Raw genomic sequence first — 18042 nt, forward strand, 5'->3', positions numbered from 1 at the left:
TAAAATATTGTTTTTTTTAAAGTAGTCAGTAGGAGTTAAGTTCGGAAGAAACCAACTGACTGCTTCACTGGGAAATGGGAGAAACTTTGAGCAAAGTCCTAGGTGGGGGGGGGGGGGTGGCACAGCCAAATAAAGGTTAAGAATGACTCTGCTAGCCACTAGGGACAACCTGCCTTTGCCCGTTAGCCTGCCAAACCACATACCTTTTGGGGAGTGTAAGGAAACCAGAGCATCAAAGGCAAACCCAGGGAGAACATGCAAACTCCACCCAGACAGCAGTGGAGGTCAGGACTAAACCCAGATTGCTGGAACTCTGAGGCTTGTTGTGTTTTATATTCATTTGCTCTTTTGTATGACTTGAGTGTTACAGAGCAGCGACTGATGACATGTTGGTTAATGGGATAGGCATGGGTAGGTCCCTGCTGTTCAAAATGGTCCTGGTGAGTTAAAGAGTGGCACAGGTAGCATTGATATCAATGCAGTGTTATTGCAGCACCAGCGACCCAGGTTCAAATCTGGCGCTGTCTGTAAGGAGTTTGTACATTATCTCTGTATGTGCGTGGGTTTCCTCTGGGTGTTCTGGTTTCTTCCCACTCTTCAAAATGTACGGGGGTTGTAGGTTAATTAGGTGTAATTGGGCAGCATGGGTTCAGGGTCAGAAGAGCCTGTTCCTTGCTGTATGTCTAAATTTAAAATTTAAACTAGAGGACATGGGTTGAAGGGTGAATTTCAATTCTCTTTGAAAGCCGAGATTGATACTGCCTCACAATTCCCAGAGGCAGTGAATTCATAGATTCATAACCTCTTATATCTCTGTCCAAAATTTTAAATTTGAGCTCCCTGAACCATCTACCAATCTTCTCTCAATTTATCCTGAATAAATCAGTCACCCTATCAGGAAAGAGGTATTGGTTCCGCAAGACTCACACCACCAGATTCAGGTGTTACCCCTCCACCATCAGACTCCTCAACAACAAACTCAATCAGAGACTCGTTTAAGGACTTTTACTTGTGCACTTTATTGATTTTCTTTTTGTTCTCTCTGTATTGCACAATCAGTTTGTTTACATTCATTCTTTGTTTACATGTTTACGCTGTGTACTGTTTTATTTTGCACTACTAATAAGTGGTTATTTGGCCGCGCCTGCAGAGAAAAAAAAAGAATCTCAGGGCTGTATGTGATGTCATGTATCCTGACAATAAATTTGAAATCTGAATTTTCTTTACTCTATCGATAACAATCTTATTATCTCCAGTCTGGCTTTGAAGCTGGCCCCTGATCACTGGAATTTCCAAATGCAGCTGTTCCAATCATGTGTCTCCCTACCCTCCTGCCTTATACCTGCTAATTCAATATTCTGCTCCCCAAATCTCACTTTAAATGGATTCGTCCATCATCCTTCTTCCTATCCCTGTGAATGATAACTTATAACATAACATAACAATTACAGCATGGAAACAGGCCATTAGACCCTTCTAGTCCGCACCGAACCAAACACCCCTTTCTAGTCCCACCCCCCTGCACAATGCCCATAACCCTCCATCTTCTTCTCATCCATATACCTTGTCCAACCTTTTCTTAAATAATACAATTGACTCCGCCGCCACTATTTCTCCCGGAAGATCATTCCACACGGCTACCACTCTCTGAGTAAAGAAGTTCCCCCTCATGTTACCTCTAAACCTCTGCCCCTTAATTCTTAACTCATGTCCTCTTGTTTTAATCTTTCCTCCTCTTAACGGAAATAGTCTATCCACATCCACTCTGTCTATCCCTTTCATAATCTTAAATACTTCTATCAAATCCCCTCTCAACCTTCTACGCTCCAAAGATGACAAAGTGCCTAGATGACAAAGATGTTAATTTTAAAGTTTTTGTGTTTAGATCAGCTTTAAAGGTTGTCATAAGTGGAGTGGGTGAGGTCTGGGCCCGACGTCCCGCTCACCCAGGGAAAATGCATGCGTACTACATCGCCTCTCTTTTCTTGGTGTTGTAATTGCCGGGCAGCCACTATCTGGCTCACCAGGCAGGAGGTCGCTGGAAATTGCCTCTCCTCCATTACTACATCTGCAGCAACACCTTCTCGTGGGTGTCCCCATTTTCACTGAGTTTGCTATGTCATCGTGCGACCGAGTGTCCGGCGGTAGAACTGGATGGTTTGGGTGGGCTCGTTAGCCTTGGTTGGCAGCCAGCCTAAGAGAAGGAAAACTCTGATGTCAAACCCAGGCAGAAGGGGCTCATTAACCTCGTCAGGCCATCCATCTAGGAGAAGCACCATCCGATGTAACACCTATGATATGAGGACATGGGTGTCACTATCACGGCTGGCTTGGCCATGGCAGATAAACCCAAGGTATAAATGGTGGGGCCAGTACTGCGCACACTGCACTCCATCAAAAAAATCCATTGTGCAGGCTTAAAGGCCATGCCCATTTTTACGATCCATCCTAGATCTTCATTCGCGAAGCCAAGTCATGAAAGGTAGCCATAGGATCTCACAACTCTCCATACACTCTGGGCAATGTACAGTGGCTAAACTACTATTCTGCACGTGTTTGGGGTGTGGGAGCATGCAGTCACAAGGGGAACCAGTAAATTCCACACAAGCCGAGGTTAGTATTGAACCCAGGTCTCCGATGTTGTGAGATTGCACTTCAATGATTGTACCTTCATGTCATCCTGGGACCTGGCATAGACCCTTGCATCTTGGGCCAGGAGCCCTGATGCTAGCGATGTGCAGGATGAACACCTGGGTCAATGGCCATGAGAATACCAATTTCTCATTGAAGAGAGAGGGACAAGGTCAGAGCTAAACATCAATTCATTTTACATGGTGGTACTCCACCTCCAATGTCCCAATGAGATGTGCTATTCTGTCTCCACTGCTATCTTTCCACGATTGCCCTGTAGCCCTTTTTTAAGTATTGAAGATGAAGCAATGAAGGAAGGAACAAAGAATTCAGCAGAATTTCCAAAGTTCTTTTTTTTCTCTTGGAGAACTCTTGTAGATTAGTTGGAAAACATAGGACTAAATAAATAAAGTCTGTTGTTTTTTTTTGGCTGTGGAGTCAACTCATCAAATTCTGACTAACCTTCTGATTGGTGGAGAGCCCACTCTGAGCAGATAATTGTGAGAGGGTTATGTGCCTGTGGCTGACTGGGATGATGGGGGCAGTGGGGAGGGCGAGTGGTGTGGAGTGTCAGGAACCAGCAGGTCATTATCAATCCTCCAAGGTTTTGTCCAAAAAAAATCATTCAGAAAGCACTGAGAATCCTCTGGCAGCAAGAGTGAGGAGAGAGGGCAATGGTTTTAGGACAATGGTCTGTCAGCGGGGTTTTGTCCTACCAGACCTGGAATTCTGCTGTCGATCAAACTGAACCATGGAATCCTGTGGTGAAACATGACGGGCTGCAGATGCTGTGATTGTAGTAAACACACCAAAATGCTGAAGGAGCTCAGCCGGTCTTATCAGCATCTGTAGAAGATCTATCGCCGACGTTTTGGGCCTGATTCCTTCTTCAAGGAAAGATCAGAAAAGGTAGAAGCAGGAAATATCAGAAAGTCTCAGAATTCAAACAAGGGGGTGGAATCCAGACCAGCAAAAGGTATTAATTGGATATGATAAGGGGCTCTGTAGAATTTATCGTGTGAAAAGAGCCAGGGAAATAGAGAAATGATGAGGGAAGAAGAGGGTTTGGGGGGAGGTGGCTTAATGAAAACCAGAGAAGCCAATATTAATCCAACTGGAGGGTGCCCAGTTGGAAGATGAGGTGTTGTTCTCTCAATTTACAGATGGTCTCAGTCAGGCAGTACATGAGACCATGGACAGACATGTCAGCAATGGAATGGGATGGAGAATTGAAATGGGGTGGCCACTGGGAGATCTCTGCTGGTGCAGCAGACGGAGCTGAGGTGCTCAACAAAGCGATCTCCCAGTCTGCGTCCAGTGTCTCCAATGTAAAGGAGACGACAGAAGGAACACTGGGTGTAGTAGATGACCCTTGCAGATTCACAAGTGAAATGTTGCTTCACTTGGAAGTCACTTGAATCCTGCACAAAGACACACAGTTGTGACCAGATCAGTGCACAGTGGGTTGATGAGGAGTAAAAGGGAAGGGCTGTTGGGTAGACAGTGCAAGGATAAATCTTGCCCGAGTCCACCAACGATATAATGATTCTCACAAAATCTCAGTGGTACGGTTGCTGCAGAGAAATGGATTGCAGGTCAATCCACAGGACCAGAAGAGTGGCAGAGAGGCTGACTGGTGTCTCCCTACCCCCATCGATGTGATCTACTGGGATCATTGTCTGAAGAGGGCATGCAAAATCATTGAGGACCCCCTCCACCCCACAAACAGCATCTTTCAGCTGCTCTCATCAGGAAAGGGATACGGGAGTATCCGAGCCAGCACCACCAGGCTGAAAAGCTGCTTCTTCCCACATGCAGTGAGAATGCTGAAGGACCAAAGGAACTGCTTACGCTAATCATCTGAGACTCTCGTATGCATAAAAACAATATTTATTTATTTATTTGTCTATATGAATACTTATCCTGCATATGCATTGTTTGTCTGTATGTGCATTATGTGTGGATGGTGTCTGCATGTTTTGCACCGAGGACCGGAGAATGCTGTTTTGCAGGGTTGTACTTGTGTAATCAGATGACAATAAATTTGACTTGACTGGACACTGGCATCACATTTCTCTCTCTGCTATTTAACAGGAACACCAGAGGGCAAACGTAAGAAAGATCCACTTATCTCAAAATATCATTGAGGTCTTTCTATTTGTAAATGTTTTTTTCTGCGAGTTCACCCTTTTCCATTCTGCCTTTCGTTGATCTCTGCTCCTTTCCCTTGCTCTTCAACACCTCTCTACTTCCACCCCTTCGATCTTGTTGCCAGACCACTCCCACAAGAATGTTGCCCTTATGGCGGGGTATCTCTTCCCTCCTTTCAGTGATGATCCTTTTACTACTTCAGTCCTCTCACCTATCTGGAATTCACCTGCATCAATTAATTTCCCACCCACCAGCCCCCATTCCTCATCTACTTCAGTAAACAATTCCTCCCTTCAACACCCTCACTTTCTGCAATGTTGGGAGATCATGATAATTTCTAATAAACTATACCTTTTATTTACACATGGGGAATTTGCAACACTCACACATATTAGCCCCTTTCCCACGCATCCCACTAAATCAGCCGTTCAGTCTCCCAGGATAGGTATGAGGGTGGGTGTGTTAGCCTTTTGTTCTAGACCACTCCTAACCGGGACACTTGCAAAGGTCTATCCCCGGTGTTTGGTCTGTTCTACCTTTAATAGGAAGTGCATGCATGACGCAGCAAGCAAAAGAGAGAAGTGATTGCCCTTTTCACATTGGCCTGATTTCAGACGCCGGGGATTGTACCAGAGGTCAAGGCCATCAATCCTTGGCATGAGGTGACATCATTGAACAAGTGCCAGCATTGAGCAGATTTTACTTTCACACTTGCCACTTTAAAGACCGATTGGCTTTAGATTCCTGGAATCACTTGCAAGTGTGAAAGGGGCTAGAGACAAAGCAATAAGTAAATCGTGCACATTGGACACTGGTTAATCACTGATAACCACAACTTCAGATAATCGCAACTCTCGATGGTGATGCAAGGGTTAAACAAATGACACCCGCCATCCCCTCTACAATAAGTAGACACGGTGGCCGATTAGCAAAGGAACCCAAATTAACTATTACTTACAAGTGAGAACTGACAGTCTCTTCCAGTGATAGCTACAATAGCCCCTACTCCAGTGGTTCTCAACCTTTCTCATTCCACTCACATACCACCTTAAGTAATCCCTTTGCCATCAGTGCTCTGTGATTAGTAAGGGATTACTTAAGGTGGTATGTGAGTGGGAAGAGAAGGTTGAGAACTACTGCTTTGGACTCAATTGTTACTGAAGTACTTTGCTTGAGAAAAATTGTCAATGGCCCATTTCCTTTCGAGTTATGAAACCATGCACTTAACGAGTCAATTAGGTAAGATTAAAAGAGTGGTTTTCAAACTTTTTCTTTCCAGGCAAATGCCACCTTAAGCAATCCCTTACTAATCAAAGAGTGCCCATGGCATAGGTAATAATTAAAGTGGTATGTGAGTGGAAATAAAAAGGTTGAGAATTGCTGCCCTACCCTTTACCGGCATATACCTAGCAATTAGTTCTCCAGTGTCAGCCACTGCTCACAACCTGGAGTGAAGCTCAGGGATGGTCTGTACAGGCAAAAGGGCAAAAGAGATGGTCAATTTGTGGGGGGGGGGGGGATTGAGGGGGAGTGGCTCAGGTGCCCATGTGACCCAAGGTGTAGTGAGAACCAATTGCGTGGCATCCTCACCTGTGAGTGGATTTCACCTTGATTGGAAGGTGAGATGACTTCCGACCTGCCAGGTGACCTTCCGTATAACACTGAGCTACTCAGAACAGCAAGTCAAGCTCGACACAGTAAAGGAGTACCAGAGCCAGCACCACCAGATGCTGAGGAGCAGCATCTTCCGACGGGCAGTGAGAATATTGAACGACCAAAGGAACTGCTCACACTAACTATCTGAGACTCTCATTGGTACAAGACAACATTTATTTATTTATTTTTATAGCTATACATATCATGCATATGCATTGTTTGTCTGTATGTGCATTTTATGTGTGGATGATGTCTGCGTGTTTTTGCACCGAGGACCGGAAAATGCTGTTTCATCAAGTTGTACTTGTACAATCAGATGACAATGAATTTGACTTGACAAGTTGTGCAAGAATGTTAAAAAAATGTTGTTACAATAAAGCAAACGTGCAGGGAATTATCTTATTGCACAGTTAAAGTGTGAAATGACAGGGAGTGGTAAGGTAAGGTTCAGTTGGCAATTGAGAGAAGAGTGCATACTGTACTGTTACTTTTTATATTCTTTCAGTCCTTTCTTGGCATTGCGTTGCAGTCAAATTTAGCAATACAGTCCATAACAGGCCCTTCTGGTGCACGGACCCATGCTGCCGAATTACACCCAACTAACCTCTAACCCCTGGTACTTTTTGAACAGTGGAATGAAACTGGAGGAAACCCACGCAGACATGGAAGAACATACAAACTCCTTACAGATAGCACCAGATTTGAACCCCGTGCACCGGTGCTGTAACAACACTACGCTGACTGTACAGCCCTTAAATGTAGACACAGGAAATAAGACACCCTTGTTCAATATAAACCCAGCAACCACTGGGCTTGTGCGGTTAAAACTGACTGCATGACTGACGAAATGAAGTGTTTTGGATGGGGTTTCATGAAGGCAAGCTTTTGGCGAATCAGACTTCACTGATTTGTTGTTTTGATGAGGTAATAGAGAGAGTTGATGAGGCCTAATGCAATGCAGGTGATGGTTACATAAACTTTAAAAAAAAAGTTATAAAGTGCCAAGTGATAGGTTTAACAGCAACAATGAAAGTTGGTGGCATAAAGGCAGATGGAATGAGCATCAGCAGTTGATTATTCCCCAAACTGGAATAAGGTATGCAGATGTGTTCCCCAAAAGCTGGCCCTTCGCCACTCCTTTCCTTAATAAATGCTAATCTCTTGTATTTAGTGCAAAGAGTAACAAGCCAGACAAAGTGCTGTGGTAAGTAATGAGGAGTATGGTGAAAGACTTCCAGAGAATGTGAGCAGGTTGGTGAGGTGGAGAGATGAAAGTCATATTGCAAAGGGATGCATTTTAGCAGGGGTGGTAGAGAGGAAAAAATGAAAATAATCTGAAGTGGGTAGCAAGAGTACAGACCCCTTGTGTGCATATTTTTGACCGTGGAAGGGCAGGATTAAAAAATAACCTCCAAGGAACCCTGTAAAAAAAAAAAAAAAAGAGGGAGCTTCACTGAACCTTGATGAAACACTGGGGTTGTCGCCACGGTTGGCGCAACGCCTTTACAGATCCAGCGATCGGGACCGGGTTTGAATCCTGCGAAGTCTGTAAGGAGTTTTGTATGTTCTCTCCACGTCAGTGTGGGGTTTTCCACGGGGGCTGTGGTTTCCTCCCACCTTTCCGAGGATTGCCGGTTAATTGGGTGGCATGAGCTAGTGGGCCGAAAGGGCTTTTTAACGTGCTGTATATCTTCTACTCATTAGCCTATATGCTGCCAAAATACACCAATTAACCTTTACATTTTTGAAAGGGGGGACAAAACTGGAGGAAACCCACACTGACACAGGGAGAATGTGCTGGATTTGAACCCAGGTCACTGGTGCTGTATAAGAGTGTTGCGCTGACTGCTACACTAACCGTGCTGGCCAGGAGTACGTGAAGATACGAGTGAGGATGGAGACAGAACAGCCCAAGGAATGAAGGGAAGCCTGCTGGGTGGATAGATTAGAGAAGCTGAGGATAATCTCGAGTGAGAGGGTAAAGGCGTTGAAGATTGGGCGACCTAGACTTTGTGAATAAAGAGAAACTCTTCCTCATTATGAAAAAGCAGGAGGCCATAGATTTGATGTGGTAGCCGAAAGAATCCAAGGTGATTTAAGGTGACCTTATGCAAATGTTCATGGTGCCACACTCATTCTTTCAAGAAGTCAGGGAACACTCACCACCTCACACTCACAATGGGTGGTGGATCCTTGAAGGAGAGGAACTTTCAGAGCTGGAGATAAACTGCTGGGAATGCGGCAAAATCAGATCAAGATCAAGTGTGTTGTCATTTGATTATATTTAGTGAAACACAAAAGTCTGTATATGCTGTGATTGCATTCAAAGCATAGAAATGCTGGAGAAACTCAGCCCGTCTCATAGCATTCCTAGCAGATCATGATACATCACTGACATTTCAGGCTTGAACCCTTCTTCAAGGTTGAGGAAGGTCGAGGACAACCTTGAGGAAGGGCTCAGGCACGAAACGTCTGTAATATATATTTTTCTCCGATAGATTCTGCAAGACTGGCTGAGATCCTCCAGCATTTCTGTGACATATATAACCATAGTGCACACACACACAGGCACACAGAACACCCTGTACACAAATGGCATCTATAGATAGATATATGTGATCCAAAATAAATACATGCACAAAAATAATTTGTGGGTTTCTGGGATTCTTCAACTGTCCCACCATCTGTGGGAAAGAGCTGTTTCCCAGCCTGGCAATCCTGGTTTTTAATGCTCCTGTACCTCTTCCTTGAAGGTAATGTCTCAAAGATACTGTAGTCTGATTGGTAAGGATCCTCAATGAGACCTCTTTAAGTGCCGCTCCCTGTATATATTATTGAAAGAAGGAAGGGAGACACCAGTGATCTTAATCACCCTCTGGACTGACCTCCAATCTAATATTGTGGGCTTGATGGGCCCAATACTCTCCTCCTGTAACATGTTGTCATTCAATTATTCGATATATTTAACATCCCCATGTGCATGGTCAGCCACTGATATGAGACCTCCCTCTGGAATGCTGATACACATCTCTGAGGCAACTGGAGATCACAGGGTCATTGTGATGTAATGGCCTTATAGCTGAGCACAGGACCAGAGGAAATGATAGACGACTGAACACCAAAGTGGATATGAATCACTGTCTTACCAGCCGGCAGGTGTTTGTTCACTCGCCACAGCCACCAAGTCATCAACAGGATAGAGCAATGGTTCTCAACATTATTTTTCCACTCACATACCACCTGAAGTAATCCATTACTAACCATAGAGCCCCTATGGAAATAAAAAGGTTGAGAACCACTGATCTAGCTGGAGAGAAATACAGGCCCTCCAGCCCACTGCCTTCATTTAAACAAAGCCTACACCAATTCCATTATTTTATTTTTCCCTCTTTCTCAACCAGCTCCAGGTTCTGTCACTCACCTGTACACCAAGAACTATTTACAGTGGCCAGTTAACCAAGCAAACTGCACTTCTAAGGGAGAGATTACAAACTCCACACAGACAGCACCCCAGGTCAGGATTGAACCCAAGTCTCTGGTGCTGTGGGAACAGATGTACCAGCTACCACACCGTGTCAGTCAAAAATTCCCTGGTTGACCCTTGCGTACTATAACTTTGACCTACTTTGCCTAACTGTCAAATCTCAGAGGCTAGGGGGACTTCTTGTTTGAGATTCAGGTGCCACTGAGGCAATGGATCCAAGTGTAAGGCCCTTTCCAAAGTAACATGCCAACAGAATTGATGCAGGAAATTTGAGCAGGGATGTAAACGAGCTAGTTCAGTTGGAGCTTTGTGACAACTCCTGAGCATCAAGTATGATGCTTAAAAACTTCAGAATCCTTAGACTCAAGGAAGCTAAAAGGAGGAATTAGAACTGTCCGGCTTTTTGTAATGTAATGAATAAGGAAAACTGTCAGGATTGACCACACGGTATCAGTCATTGAGATGAAAGCTATTGTTGGTGGAGAGAATGTTTATATCTGGTGTCATAGGAAACAGAAAAATCAATTCATTCAGAAAACTAGACTTCAAGAGCTGAAGAAACAGAAATTACAACTGTTCCCAAAATGGCTGAATAATCTCTCAAGAAAAAAACTTGAGTTGAGCCCGTTCCATCCAAATTGTGGGATGCACATCAATCTCAGTCACATCCAAGCAAAGCAGTCGCCAAGGTTAATTGATAGAGGAATGATACAATCACTGGCACCCTTCTTGGAATTGCATTGTTGTACTGGGCAGCCTCAGGGAAAACAGTTTCCACCAGATGGAAGGTCAGGAATCAAATAGGTGGTAGTTGACAGAAGAATTTGAGAAAAGTATATATGTATTGTTAGCACAGTGAATTCTGATGATCGCTGTGTGCCGAAGTGGTGGAAGTGGGTTTAGCAGCAACTTTCTAAAAGGATCTGTGTTAATATGAAGTAATAAGGAGGAAGAAATGCAGAGTAAATTTGAGACCTTGAACAGGGACTGTGACAGACTCCTGTGCAGTACCATTTTATATGCTGTCCTGACTGGTTGAGGTTGTGGTGGCGGGGGAATGACTGGGTTAGGTTCCTGCAAGCTTGAAACTCTGGATAGACTTTTGAGATGTAGAATGGTGAAGGAAATGGAGAAAAGAAGTCCATGGATCCTGCAAGAGTCCACCAATGGATGCAAGTACAAGTTAAGGACATCCGATTTTCTTTTCCCCACTTTTTCCATTCGGTGCCTTGATTTCTTTCATGCTGTCTTTGCTGGAAGTCAATGGGACCAGTTGCACGATGCTGTAAACCTTTGAAGAGGTAGACCTTGGCTATGCATCCGGGGCATGGTAAGAACATTGGTTTTCCAATTAGGCACCCAAATTGGACAACCTGTCAGTGGAAGGAGAAAATGATGGCTGATGCAGCATCGACAAACTGCCATTAAACGTCACCAACTTCAGATATCACACTGGCTGAGGGTGGGTAAAAATAGCACACTGCAGCCCATTGTAAAATCCTCTGACTTTTCCCCCTTCACTTACTGAGAGATTGCTGCAAATTGGACAAGGACCCTGAATTATTGCTTCAGACGCTCAAAAAAGTGCATTACATTGAAGGGTGGCTGAAAGGCGGGGGGGGTGGGGTGGTGGTTGTAGGTAACTACAACTCACTTAGATGTAATTCCTTTACATTTTCCTCCTCCTGAAACAACCTTAATGTCGCAGATGAGAAATGCCAAAGATTATAATGATTTACCCATCTTTACATTTAGACATACAGGCCATTTTGGCCCACGAGCCAATTATACCCAATTGATCTATAACCCTGGTATGTTATGAACGTTGTGAGGAAACTGGAACATCTGGGACAACAACAAAAACATGAGGAGAATGTACAAACTCCTCACAGAGAGAGTGGGATTCAAACCTAGGTCACTGGTGTTAACTGTGCTACCCATTCTCCAGAGATATGTTAGATAACCTGGTCATTAGTATTTAGGCTGGATCAGAGATCTAATTTTAGCACATTTCTTTGTAGGCAGCATGCTCATTTGCCAATAATGGTGGACAAAATGGACCTTTGAGCCTAAGGTTCAACTAGCCCATATTCAGTCCAGGAATTGTGTATAAAAGTATAAAATTTCCAAGAGCATCTGCATAAACCTTTTTGGTCACATCATAGATAAGGAATATTGCATGCAGTTCTGGTTGCACACCAGAGGAAAGATGTGATTGTGCTAGAGAAAGTGCAGAAGAGATTCATCCGGGAGTTGGTGAACGTTAGTTGTGATGAGAGTTTGGATTGACTGGGCTTGTTTTCTCTGGAGCAGAGGAGGCTGAGGGGCTGACCGTGAATTTGAGAAATGTACGCATTTGGGCCCCAAGGTCCCTTGGATCCTCCACATTGTTAAATATCTGACCATTAACCATGTGCTCAGCCTTCTGGTTTGACCTTTCAAAATGCATCACCTCACACGTCTCCAGATTGATCTCCAGTTGCCACTTTTCCACCCGATGCTGCATCCTGTCTATATCCTTTTGTAACCTATGATAACCGCCAGCACTATCCAAAACTCCTCCATCGTTCATATCATCCACAAACTTACTTACCCATCCTTCCACTTATTCATCTAGGTCATTTATAAAAATCACTAAAAGCAGGAGCCTCAGAAGATATCCTTCCATATCTCCACTAGTCACTGACCTCCAGGCAGAATCTCCTTTGTCTTATCCTCATTGAGTATCAGGTTGTTGTTCTCACGGCATTTTACGAGCCTTGCTACCTCCTCTCTGTCCTTTGAAGACTACCAGCTCTGCTTTGTGAGTGGGGCTTATTTTGGCATGCATGCTTGACTCAGTGATGGTCCATGAGGCAAACTCAATGACAGATCCACAGTATTATTGGCTGGACTTTTCGACCTTGTAGACATGAACCAGCCAAGAATATTTGCAAATCACTAGCCATTGTGATTGCAATGCAGAATGAAAAAAAGAACCACAGAGACAAAGAGCATGGAAACAGGCCCTTCAGTCAACTAAATTTCTGTTGGCCATTAAGACAAATGTACACGAGGCCTACATTAAACCAATCTTCCAACCACCCTGCCATACCCAGACCACCTGTAAACTGGAGGAGCAACACCTAATTTTCAGTCTGGGCATTCTCCAACCAGATGGCATTGACATCGGTTCTCCGGTCTCTGCTAGACCACACCTCGTTCTCCCTCTCTTCCCCATCCCTCTGTCTCCTTTCCTCTAGCTCTCCTCTCCCTTCCCTCTCCATTCACAGAGCTGTCCCCCATCCCCTTGTTTGCTGGTGGCACCTCCCTCCCTTTTCCACATATTACCTCCTGCCTGTGGGACTGTGCTCCTCCCCCTGCTCCTTCCCCCTCCACCATTTTGTTTGGGCGCCTCCCTACATTTTGCTCATACCTTGATGAAGGGCTCAATCCCGAAACGCTGGTTATGTATTTTTATCTTTTCTACATAAAGTACCCTGTTTGACCTGCTGAGTTTCTCCAGCATTGTGTTTTCACTTCAATCTGCAGACTTCTGTGTTTTATTTCTATTCACCCTGTGTTCTCATCAGCTCCCTCATTCCCCCATCTCCCTTTTGGATTCTACCACTTACCTGCACACTGGGGACAATTTACAGTGGCCAATTAACGTACCAGTCTTCATAACTTTGGGACGTTGGAGCAAAGTGGTTTGGCCCTGAGGAAACCGTTCGGTTCACAGGGTGAATGAACTCCACACAGATAGCACGAGATAGTCAGGATTGAAACTAGGTCAGTTGAGACTCTGCTGTAGCCATTCTTTGTTAAATGCCTTCCCAATTTATTCCCATTTTGGATTCTCAATGGGCAGTTCTCTTACCTTTATAGAAGTCCAGCAGATAACCTGTCATAATGTTGTTCTGTCATAGAGTCCCAGAGTTCTACAGAATGGTACAGGCCCTGCAGCTCAAATCATCTACACCAGTGGTTCTCAATCTTGTTCTTTCCACTCACTTACCACTTTAAGTAATCCCTATGCCATTGGTGTTCTGTGATTAGTAAGGGACTGCTTAAGGTGGTATGTGAGTGAGAAGGGAAGGTTGAGAATCACTGCTCTAGACCCAATTGTTACTGGAATATTTTGCTTGAGAAAAATTGGCATTGACCCATTTTCTTTAGAGTTATGAAACCGTGCACATAACGAGTCAATTAGATACAATTAAAAGAGTGGTTTTCAAACATTTTCTTTCCACCCATATACCACCTTAAGCACCGAAGGCAGAGGGAATACTTAAAGTGTTATGTGAGTGGAAACAAAAAAGGTTGAGAGCCACTGATCTACACTGACCAAGCTAGTCCTCTTTGCTTGCGTTTGGCCAACTGGCCTCCAAACCGTTCCTCTCCATGTACCTGTTCAAAAGTCTTATGAGTGGCAGGGTAGAGAGCCAAAGCCTATTTCCCAGGGCAGGAAGAGCAAACACCAGGCGACATTTGTACAAAGTGAAGGGAGGGAAACTGAGGGAGACATCTTGAGTAAGTGCTTTATGCAGGGAGATGTGGGTGTCTGGAATGCCTTGCCAGAGTGGTGGAAGGATGGTGAAATATAAGGGGCATTTTAGAGACTCTTAGACATTTTTAAATTTAAAATTTAGACCTACAGCAACGATAAACAGGCCATTTTTGGCCACAAGCCCGTGGGGCCCATTTGGTCCTTATTGACCTCCAACCCCCAGTACGTTTTGAATGATAGGAAGAACCAAAGCCCCTGGGGAAACCCACACAGACACAGGGATAACGTGCAAACTTCTTATAGACAACGGGGGATTTGAACCCCAATCCTGGTCGCTGGCACTGTGACCGCTACGACAATCGTGCCGGCCTAAATATTTCAATGTGTTGGTTGACTGATTACTGCATGGTTGACAAAGGTTTCTGTTCTCCAGCTGCAGGGTCCGGGTTGCCTGAGCTTCCACGATGCTTTGCTTTTGTAAGACCAAGAGCACCAGGAGCATCAGTCGAAGCAGGAGTCGGAGCAGGAGTCGGAGCAGGAGCAGCCCCAGCAGGTACAGCACTGGCACCAGTCCCATCATCAGCCAAAGTAATCTAAACATAGCCGTGCGACACACTGGCACCAGCCCTATTATCAGCCTCAGCAGGAAGAATCCGAGCCGACGCAACTTCGGCACCAGTCCTTTCACCAGCCTCGACAACAGTCCAACCATCTACCCCAGGAGGTGCAACGCAGGCACGAGTCCCATTATCAGTGCCGGCAGGCTCATAGTGGATGGCTGCAGTATCGACAGCAATAGCAGCAGCACTGACGGGAGTAGGACTGGCACCAAACGGAGCAACCGTGACACCAAAAGCGCCAGAGGCAAGGGCCAACCTAGCACCAGCAGTACCAATACCACTGATGAGGCTAGCAGGAGCAATGGCAACAGGAAAGACACCGGCAGCTGTGGCATTGGGAGCAAAATCAGAAATGCCAGCTGCTCCAGCAGCAGCTCCAGCAGGCGCTCCAGCAGCAGCTCCAGCAGGCGCTCCAGCAGCAGCTCCAGCGGAATCACCAAGCTCACCAGCAAACCCAGCATCAGCTCTAAAGCTGCCATTGGCCTCAACAACGATGTCAGGAGGAACATCACCAGCGGCAAAAGCCACGCAAACACCAGAACCAGGAGGAGAAGGGGCGTCACCATCAAGAGCGACATTAACTCCAGCACTGATCAGACCAAGGTCAATGCCAGGAGTCAGGCCAACACCAAAAGCAACCCAGGCAGAAGTAAGACCAACACCAAAGCCAGCCCCAGCAAAGACAAGAACAAGATCAAGACCAGCCCCAGCAGGAACAGGGTCAACACTGACATCAGCCCCAGCAGGTACAGGGTCAACAGTGACACTAGCATCAGCGGGAATAGGGTTAAAACCGACACCATCCCCAGCAGGAATAGGGTTAACACTGACATAAGCCCCAGCAGGAACAAGGGTAACACCAATATCACCAACATCAGTCCCAGCAGAAGTAAGACCAATGCCACCCCTAAAAGGAGAAAGAACATTTACTTCAGCTTCACCAGGAAGATCAGAAATGCCGGCTTTAAGAAAAGCAACACCAACAGCAAAAGCAAGGTTGTCATGAACTCCGATACAAACACTAATGGCAATGGAAAAAATACCAGCAGTAGTAGAAATGAAAATAACCCCAACTCCAAGGGGAACACGAGCGACACCGTCAGGAGCGAGGCCATTCCCAGCATCAACGCACACACTGATAGCAGCAGGAGCACCAGCAGGAGTAGCACTAACACCAGTAGGAGCAGCAGCACCAGCAAAAGTAGTGACACCTGCGAGGGTAACACTAATACCAGTAGGAGCAATAACACCAGCAAGAGTGACATTAACACCAGTAGGAGCGGAGACACCAGCAAGAGTAACAACAGCAAGGGCAACAGTAGTAAGAGCAAATAAACACCAGCAGAAGTGCCATCACCAGCAAGGGCATCATCACCAAGGACAACACTAATACCAATAGAAGTACCGTCACCAGCAGGAATAACATTGGTCGCAGCAGGCACAACTCCAGCACAAGTGCGACCAGCTCCAGCAGAACCAATGGCAGTGCTGAATGCCCTCTGCGTACCAACCTGAGCCACCAGGCCCACAGGTGACTGGTGCAGCCCATCAGAGGCCATTCCCACCCCACACATTCCCCGACGTGTCAGAACGCACGTGAGAGAGTCAAGGTCCGTTGTGGTGGCTTGCCGGGTAGGTGCAGGGATTTGCGGCCACATTTAAAGTCCGGTTGTCCACGTCACCATTTCCCTCTGTTACCCTGGCCCTTGCTCCACCTGGGACTCCGCTCCCAGTTGTAGGGTTTTACAGCCAGCAGTTCACAGCTGTCTGCTTGCTGGTTTGGTGCCAGGGCATGGGGCACCACCTCATGACTGTTTGAAGTGAGCTGGCACATGGGCTCACCACTGGGCATTGCCTGCTGCACACAGGGTGAGGTTGAGGGCAGTTGAGGGAGTGTTTGCCAGCTGCCAAGACTTGCATGAGCAAGCTCAACAGTGTATTCTGTTGGGAATGTATGAGACTCCTGCTATGATACTTTCTAGGGTCTTCACCCCATCAAAGCAGGCTTGCCAGTCATCATGCTGGCTTGGAGGTCAATCTCATGCCCTTGTCCATCCAGGGGGTGCTGTCAGAGCAGCTTGGATGAGAAAATGGAGGCGTGATCCATGACTGGCTTTGGGAATGAACGCCCAGCAATGTGGATGGCTCACTCATCGGGCACACTTCTTTGTCCTGAATGTTGGGGAGCACCTTCAGTGGTGTGAAAGCAGTGCTCATTCAGGCTGTGGGCTTGCAACCAACTGCTGGTGGAAAGGCTGCTGGAAGTCAGGAAATGACTGGTCCAATGAATTCTGTTACAACGCAAGTTCACTTTGCAGGCGCTAGTTCAGATCCTCAGACATGCAGAGAGGTGCAGTCCATACATAACGCAGGTCCCCGGGAAGGATGCAGAATACTGGCACCCTGAAGCTGCAGGAATAACGAATGCCTGTCGGAAGATTTGAACAACCAGGAGAAGTTGGGATATAAGGCGGCCATGAGCATGTGCGTTTCTGCTCACTATCATGTCCACAGAAGAACACTGCTGCTGTGAGAATAACTGGAAGCACAAAGAGAATGCATGAATTTGCAACCATTCCAATAAATTGAACTTTATAATGGTGGCATGGCAACTGAAAGGGGTCCCTTCATAAGGAGCCACTGGCCAGCACTACAGGCATTGGGGGAGAAATTGGTGACGACGGGAGGGAGGAGTGGAGGGTGGGAGAGGCTGCTTCCAAAACCATTTCCTCTGTCCACGGTTGAAAGGGAAGCAGGGGCAGGGAAGGACATTGAAGGTAGAGGACTATTTGCATTTCGTTCGCAGTCCGCATGGGTTGGAGTCAATTCTGTCACAAGCAGAAAGGTCTCGTGATAGCTAGGTGAGATGAAAAAGTCTTGGATGGTAATAATATTTATATGGAGTAACAAATAAAATGGAAACTTATCAATATTACGTGACTGACATACATGAAACTTTATGTAAGTCAATCTTTATTCCCATGAGAGGTGACAATAGAGGTATCTATGAT

The 18042-nt window shown here is 45.7% G+C and overlaps 1 protein-coding gene across 1 annotated transcript; it reads left to right on the forward strand.

Moving 5' to 3' along the window:
* The first annotated feature begins 7407 nt into the window (after positions 1 to 7407).
* Positions 7408 to 17634, forward strand: LOC138738561 (dentin sialophosphoprotein-like). The gene is made up of 2 exons (XM_069889006.1): positions 7408 to 7534; positions 14845 to 17634. The coding sequence occupies exon 2, from the start codon at positions 14876 to 14878 to the stop codon at positions 16364 to 16366; it is 1491 nt and encodes a 496-aa protein (XP_069745107.1). The 5' UTR covers positions 7408 to 7534; positions 14845 to 14875; the 3' UTR covers positions 16367 to 17634.
* The last annotated feature ends 408 nt before the right edge of the window (positions 17635 to 18042 follow it).

The sequence above is a fragment of the Narcine bancroftii genome, chromosome 7 (assembly GCF_036971445.1).
Source record: "Narcine bancroftii isolate sNarBan1 chromosome 7, sNarBan1.hap1, whole genome shotgun sequence".
Lineage (NCBI taxonomy): Eukaryota > Metazoa > Chordata > Chondrichthyes > Torpediniformes > Narcinidae > Narcine > Narcine bancroftii.

What these genes read in the sequence shown, in the direction of transcription:
- LOC138738561 (XM_069889006.1), top strand. Translation starts at nt 14,876, where the DNA reads ATGCTTTGCTTTTGTAAGACCAAGAGCACCAGGAGCATCAGTCGAAGC.